This window comes from Gekko japonicus, unplaced genomic scaffold, assembly GCF_001447785.1.
Source record: "Gekko japonicus isolate JY-2015 unplaced genomic scaffold, Gekko_japonicus_V1.1 scaffold7666, whole genome shotgun sequence".
In the NCBI taxonomy this organism is placed as follows: domain Eukaryota; kingdom Metazoa; phylum Chordata; class Lepidosauria; order Squamata; family Gekkonidae; genus Gekko; species Gekko japonicus.
Genome location: NW_015168261.1, coordinates 6,299 through 13,737, shown reverse-complemented (window position 1 = coordinate 13,737; position 7,439 = coordinate 6,299). Strand labels below are relative to the sequence as shown.

General features: G+C 46.9%; 1 protein-coding gene across 1 annotated transcript in view; it reads left to right on the top strand.

The window, feature by feature from the left end:
* Positions 1–215: 215 nt before the first annotated feature.
* LOC107113692 (vacuolar protein sorting-associated protein 54-like) overlaps positions 216–7,439 on the top strand; it is a gene marked incomplete at its 3' end in the record, with an annotated part of 9,308 nt that continues 2,084 nt past the window's right edge. Inside the window, exons 1-3 of the mRNA XM_015415043.1 lie at positions 216–357; positions 5,888–6,129; positions 7,283–7,361. Of these exons, the coding sequence (XP_015270529.1) occupies positions 222–357; positions 5,888–6,129; positions 7,283–7,361 (457 nt within the window). The remainder of the gene's footprint in view (positions 358–5,887; positions 6,130–7,282; positions 7,362–7,439) is intronic.

Here is a 7,439-nt window from a genome sequence, read left to right as displayed (position 1 = left end):
GAAGCCGGGGACGAGAGATAAGATAGTTTAAAACGCCGTTAAAACGTCATCACTTTCTGTCCCCGTTACTGCCAGACGGTCTGCTTTCAGTTTGCCTTTGCTTTAAATGCCTTCTGTTTGTATAACTGAGTTATCAGATTGCTGTCAAGTACATAAGCTGATATGCATTGATTTTCTTCTTTTTAATAAATCCAGTTCTTATCCAGCGGCGGCTTTATGCCATGGCCTCAAGCCACACGTCTTCACCAGCGCCTCAGTCAAAGAGCGGTGACGCGTTCTTCAAGAAGGAAGCGGATCCTGCCAAGCGCTTTCGACCAGTGCAGTCACTGCCAGACGTGTGTCCCAAGGAACCCACAGGTAAGGCCCACAATAGAGCTTGCACAGAGTCTTATCTTTCGAATGGTGGTTTACGTGACTGTTTGCTTGAAGCAGCAAAGCCAGGCCCCATCAAGTCTGGCTTTTCCACTAGGGGTGTGAAGGAATGGGTGGTTATATGGCAGGGCTGTAAAGTTCCTGCCAAATGGGCAGACCATATGGCTTCAATAGGAAATGCAACACAGCAGGGTATCAGCAAAACATTCCAGGGGAAGGCAGGGTTTTTTAGAAATCAATATTTCTATACAGGTGGTCATACCGTTTCTTGTTCTAGTGCGTAGGTTAGCCTCCGGACTTCATTGTTCCACATGTTTCTTACTGCGCCTCTCTAACACCAAGGGATTCGGGACAAGCGAAACATTCCAGGGGAAGGCAGGGTTTTTTAGAAATCAATATTTCTATACAGGTGGTCATACCGTTTCTTGTTCTAGTGCGTAGGTTAGCCTCCGGACTTCATTGTTCCACAGCCCCCCCCCCCCCCCGTTCCTGCAACTTGCACCTTCACATGGTTCTCACTTGAAACAACAGAAACTCAGCTTGCTGTCATTCCTTGTGAGTACCTCTCATAAGCTTGTCGCAGCAGGGAGAAACCTTTGGGACCGGCAGGAAAACGCAACACGGCGACATCCCGGAAAGGCCTGGTTGGGGGGGGAAAAGCCACCTTCTATATGTGATGGACACAGAGTGGCCATTCCACAGGAGGATTTTGATGGAGTTGGGGGCTTTCTGGTGCCGTTTGGTGTAGTGGTGAAGAGCGGCGGACTCTAATCTGGGAGAACCAGGTTTGATTCCTCACTCTTCCACATGCAACCAGCTGGGTGACCTTGGGTTTTCTCGGAGCTGTTCTCTCACGAGCAGTCCTCGAAAGAGCTCTCTTAGCCCCACCTACCTCACAGGGTGTCCGTTGTGAAGAGAGGAAGGGAAGGAGATTGTAAGCCTCTCTGATACTCCGAGTGAAGGGTGGGGTATAAATCCAATCTCCTCTTCCTCCTCCTCCTCTTCTTTCTTCTTCTTCCTCCTCTTCTTCCTTCTTCTCCTTCCTTCTCCTCCTCCTCTTCTTCCTTCTTCTTCCCCTCCTCTTCTTTCTTCTTCTTCTTCCTCCTCTTCTTCCTTCTTCTTCTTCTTCCTTCTTCTCCTACTCTTCTTCCTTCTTCTTCTCCTCCTCTTCTTCCTTCTTCTTCTTCCTTCTTCTCCTCCTCCTCTTCTTCCTTCTTCTTCTTCCTTCTTCTCCTCCTCTTCTTCCTTCTTCTCCTCCTCTTCTTCTTCTTCTTCGGAAATGTTGAACAGGGCAGTATGACCAGCCATGGCCATCAGCTCATTTCATCTTGCACAGCAGCAAGATTCAAGTCCAGCAGCGTCTCAGAGCCCAACCGGAATTTCAGGGAATGAGCTTTCGAGAGTCAATACTCCCTTCCTCTGATGAGCTTTGGGCCTCAAAAGCTCATTCCCGGAAAATCTCGATGGTCTCCAAGGAGCTACTGGACTCGAATCGAGCTCTTCTTCTACTGCAGACCGACAGGGCTAGCCTCTGAACCCAGAACCATGCATAAGATGATCAAATCCATAAGCTATGTTAAAAAAAAAAAACCCACCCCAAAAAAACACTGGATAGGATTATAAAGGTCAAGGTCTCCCTTGCTCGAAAGCCAGTCGAATCCGACTCTAGGGTTGCGGTGCTCATCTCCGTTTCCAAGTTGAAGAGCCAGCGCTGTCCAAAGACGTTTCCGTGGTCATGTGGCCGGCATGACTAAACACCAAGGCGCACGGAACGCTGTTACCTTCCCACCGAAGCGGTCCCTATTTATCTACTTGCAATTTCTTGCTTTCAAACTGCTAGATTGGCAGGAGCTGGAACTAGAGACGGGAGCTCACTCCGCCATGCGGCAACTCGGGTCTCGAAGTGCTGAACTACCGACCTTCCACAGCCTGCAGTTCAGCATCTTAACCACTTGAGCCACCGCAGCTACTAAAAAAACACTGGAGCCTTGATAGGATTGTAAAGGAGTTCAAAAGTTCAGTTCCATAACAAGGCACTGTAACCAGTGCTCCCTCTAAGCTGTTGGGTCTTGTGATCAAAAATCCTACTTTGTGAGCTCCCGGCATTAAAGCTGTGAGTGAGCGATTTGGCTACTGCATGAATTAGTTTGCTCTGGAGCCCTCCTTCCTTAGCCGAGACAAAAATATGTGAGCTAGAGGCTAAAAACTGTGAGCTAGCTCACACTAACTCAGCTTAGAGGGAACATTGTAACTGATGGAATATCAGATAGATTTTTAAAAATAATTTTATTAGTTTATATAAAGAAAGAGGGGGAGGGGAAAGGAAGGAGGAAAAGAAAACCAGAAATATTCAAAATCCCAATTTAGCATTCCGCATGCATATGTTCTTGTTACGATTTCACGACTACTTCATCTGTCGTTCTTATTATTCTTCACTTAATCTTATTTTCTCAGTACTTAAGTTTCAACCAGTCCTGACACACACCCTCCAGGGTCCCATAAATTCTTCCTCCATTTTTCCTTTTAATGTATTTGTCAACTTGTCCATTTCAGCACATTCCATAATCTTCACTGTCAACTCATGTAGCATTGGAATCTTCGGTGTCCTCCATGCCGTTGCAAATAAAATTCTGGCAGCTGTTATAACATGTAAAATAAAGTATCTATGGTTCTTATCTAACTCATCTAAGGAATATCAGCTAGATTAAGGGTTCCCCAGGAAGGCGCCAGTGGTCGCCATGGTGCCCGACAAAACTTTTTCGGGCACCTGCCAAATATTTTCAGGACGTGGGCAGGGCCAAGTGGGGCTTTCGCCCAGCAAGCCTTCTGATTGGCCACGGTGATTTGATTGGCGGCAGCTTCCACCACAGCACAAGGATCTGCACTGTGTGACTGAAGTTAAGCTGTGGCGGCCATTTTGTGTCTGTCTCCACCTCCTGCGGCAGCCATTTTGTGGCAGCCATTTTGTTGCCGTGCCCACCATGCTGTGTCAGAATTCCCAATGCGCCCACAGGCTCAGAAAGGTTGGGGCCCCTGAGCTGGGTATGAAAGTCTACAACACATGAACGGATTGGCTTATCAGAGCGTAGCGTGTCGTACGCTCGGTTTGAAGAATGAGGGTTCTGTGTGTTAGCAGTATAATAAAAATAACAAATGAGCAGTCAAAAGGGCCAATATGAGAGCTCACGCAGGCCCAAGTAAACCTGTCCTAGCCGAATGGATATTGAAGAAGAAGAGATTGGATTTATACCCCACCCTTCACTACCCAAAGGAGTCTCAGAGTGGCTTACAAACTCCTTTTCCTCCCCCTCCCCACAACAGACACCCTTGAGGTAGGTGGGGCTGAGAGAGCTCTGACAGAACCAGCCCCGTAGCTAGGGAATTCTTTGGGAGGGGGCCTCAGGGGGGCCTGCCAGCTAATTAAATGAAAGTACAGTGCAAGTGGTAAGTTTGGGGGCAGCCCAGGAGGGAGGGGGCCCAGAAGAAACACTAGGGGGCCGGACCCCATGTTAGCTACGGGTCAGGACAGAACTATGGCTTGCCCAAAGTCATCCAGCCAGGTGCAAGTGGAAGAGTTGGGGATCAAACCCAGTTCTCCCAGATTTGAGTCCACGCACTTAACCACTACACCAAGAAGAAGAGATTGGATTTCTACCCCGCCCTTCACTACCCAAAGGAGTCTCAGAATGGCTTAAAAACTCCTTTCCCTTCCCCTCCCCGCCCCACAACAGAAACCCTGTGAGGGAGGTGGGGCTGAGAGAGCTCTGACAGAAACTGCTCTTTTTCAAGAACAGCTCTTGTCAGAACTATGGCTTGTCCAAGGTCATCCAGCCAGGTGCAAGTGGAGGAGTGGGGAATCGAACCCGGTTCTCCCAGATTAGAGTCCGTGCACTTAACCACTACACCAAACTGGCTCCTCCATGAGTTTTACCAAAGGAGCTAAAACTTCATGGGCGAAAAATACCTGTCACACAGGTAGACATATGCTAACAGCAGGTATCATGGTCAGACTTCGTAGACCTGTGGTCATTACAAGAAAATGCAGTTTTTAAGAGGAAGAGGAGAAGATTTATGTGGGGAGGTCAAAGAAAAGCTCTTTATCCTAGAAGGTTAACATAAGAAAAGCCCCACTGGATCAGGCCAGTGGTCCATCTAGTCCAGCATCCTGTCTCACGCAGCGGCCAGCCAGTTCCTCTGGGGGACCAACAACAGGGCACAGAGGCCAAGGCCTTCCCCTGGTGTTGCCTCCTGGCTCTGGGATCCAGAGGATTAGTGCCTCTGAATGTGGACGTTCCCCTCAGTCACCATGGCCAGTAGCTACTGACAGACCTACCCTCCACGAATCTATCTAATCCCCCTTTCAAGCTGTTTATTCCTGTGGCCACCACTACATCCTCTGGCAGCGAATTAGAGTAGTATTTCCCTTTGTCCGTTCTGGACCGACTGCCCATCAGCGTCATTGAATGCCCTCGAGTTCTGAAATCCACATCTGAAAGTTCTCTTTCTCACCTTTCTCCACCCGATACATAATTTTATAAACCTCTTATCGTGTCCTTCCCCCCCTCCCTTGGTAGTCTCTCTAAACTGAAAAGTCCCTCCCAGACTCTTCAGTCTTTCCTCGTAGGGAAGGTGCTCCAACTCTAATCATTTTGGTTGCCTTCTTCTGTATTTTTCCCAGCTCTGCAGTGTTCTTTTTGATATACTCTATTCCATTTTTCACTGGACATTAAAAGAAATATAGTAGTAGTAAAATTTATTGTATAGCCAGTGGCCATTACAATATAAATTTAAACAATATACAAATTAGACAACTTACAGCACTGGAATTTGAATTAGATTTAAAATATAATAAGCTCTGAAATCTGCACATTCAGTATTTAAATTAATTAAAATCTTAACTGTAGATACCCATCTCCAGAAACACATACACACTGCCGTTTTACATTGCCGTTTTACAGTTCAGTTTCATTTCATTTTCCTATGTTCTTGGCCCTGATTTTACTAGCCGCGGTGGCTCAAGTGGTTAAGACGCTGAACTGCAGGCTGTGGAAGGTCAGTAGTTCAGCAGTTCGAGACCCAGGTGCCGCAAGACAGGGTGAGCTCCCGTCTCTAGTTCCAGCTCCTGCCAACCTAGCAGTTCGAAAGCAAGACTTTGCAAGTAGATAAATAGGTACCACTTCGGTGGGAAGGGAACAGCGCTCCGTGTGCCTTGGCGTTTAGTCATGCCGGCCACATGACCATGGAAACGTCTTCGGACAGCGCTGGCTCTTCGGCTTTGAAACGGAGATGAGCACCGCAACCCTAAAGTCGGATTCGACTGGCTTTCGAGCAAGGGAACCTTTACCTTTTAAGGCGAAGAGTGTTACCCTATAGGAAACTGTAGGGTCTATGTCTGACAGCAGAAATATTAATTTACCAGTGTTAGAATAAAAGAAATATAGGTAGCCATGGAGAGAGCAAAGAAACAAAAGACTTCTGGATATGTGTGTCAACGGGGGTGTTTTGCATCATACAGGTGACCCAAACAGTCTGTGCAACAGCCCGTCTTTAGTGGCCGATCAACACCGATGGACTATTTATCATTCCAAAGTAAATCTCCCAGCAGCCCTCAACGACCCCCGGTTAGCAAAAAGGGAATCGGACTTCTTCACAAAGACGTGGGGATTGGACTTTGTCGACACAGAAGTTGTGCCTTCGCTCTACCTCCCGCAGATCAACAAGGATCATTTCACAGCGTACCAACTGGACATTGTTCAGGTAAAAGGGGTGGGGGGCAAAAACCTCGACATGTTCTGCACGCTTCTGGATCTCCTAACTAGGGTTCCCACCCTCTGTGTGGGGCCTGGGGATATCACAGGTAGGTTGCAAAGGATGAAGAAAACACCCCCGTGATGTATAATGAAAATATATATATTTTTAGGCTGCACTGTGTTGCAGTGAGTAGTATGTCATCAACAAGTAGTCAAGATGTTTGTATCCACGCTAACGGAGTTTGCATATACTCCCGTTTCACATGACCGCTTTATCTAAGTGTGCTGCGTGAGTAACATTAGTTTACACGTCACTGAAATGAGAGGAAAAATAGTATAATCAAATAATCATCTTATCTTGTCACTAAAGCTGGCATGAAAACTCCATAAAGCCTACCACAAGGTTAAGAATACTTATAAAATACTACTGACTGTAACACAGTTATGATGATTGTTGATGAAATACTACTCACTGCAACACAACAGTCTAAAAGGGACTCTCAAGAGTCTTCTCCAGCACCGTAATTCGAAAGCATCTATTCTTCGGCACTCGGCCTTCCTTACGGTCCAACTCTCACAGCCATACATTACTACTGGGAATACCATTGCTTTGACCATACGGGTTAGGGTTGGCAGGGTGATGCCTCTACTTTTTATTATGCTCTCTAGTTTTGCCATCGCTTTCCTCCCAAGAAGCAGGCGTCTTTTAATTTCATGGCTGCAGTCACTGTCTGCAGTGATCTTGGATCCCAGGAACGTGAAGTCTGTCACTGCTTCCACGACTTCCCCTTCTATTTGCCAAGGAGTGATGGGGCCGGATGCCGCGATCTTCATTTTTTTTTTTTAATGTTGAGTTTCAAGCCAACTTTTGTGCTCTCCTCTTTCACCCTTAGCAAGAGGATCTTTAGAACAGTCACTTGTTAAAACGTACTTTAATGTTTATACCCGTGGCTTCACCCAATGCTGCACGAATAGGACTTCTGTCATATTGCAGCTGTTGTTAATTGCCACAATAATATGTGTGTTTCTGTATTTCATTCCGTCAAAATTGATTTTTGGAAAGGGCATCGTCTCACAATAAGGGAGTGGGCACCGTATGGTAAGAACATGTTTCAAACCCGGAATGTTTCTTCTTTTCACCACCTGCCTCTGTGTTGCAGAGAGAGAAGATTCATGAGAAATGCAAGACTGTTTGTCCTCCTAAAGATACCTTCGACAGGACGCTGTTACATACTCATGGTAGGATGTTCGTTCTCCGTGGGTACGGTTGCCAGCTCCGGGTTGGGAAACACCTGGGGATTGGGGGGGGGGCCTAGG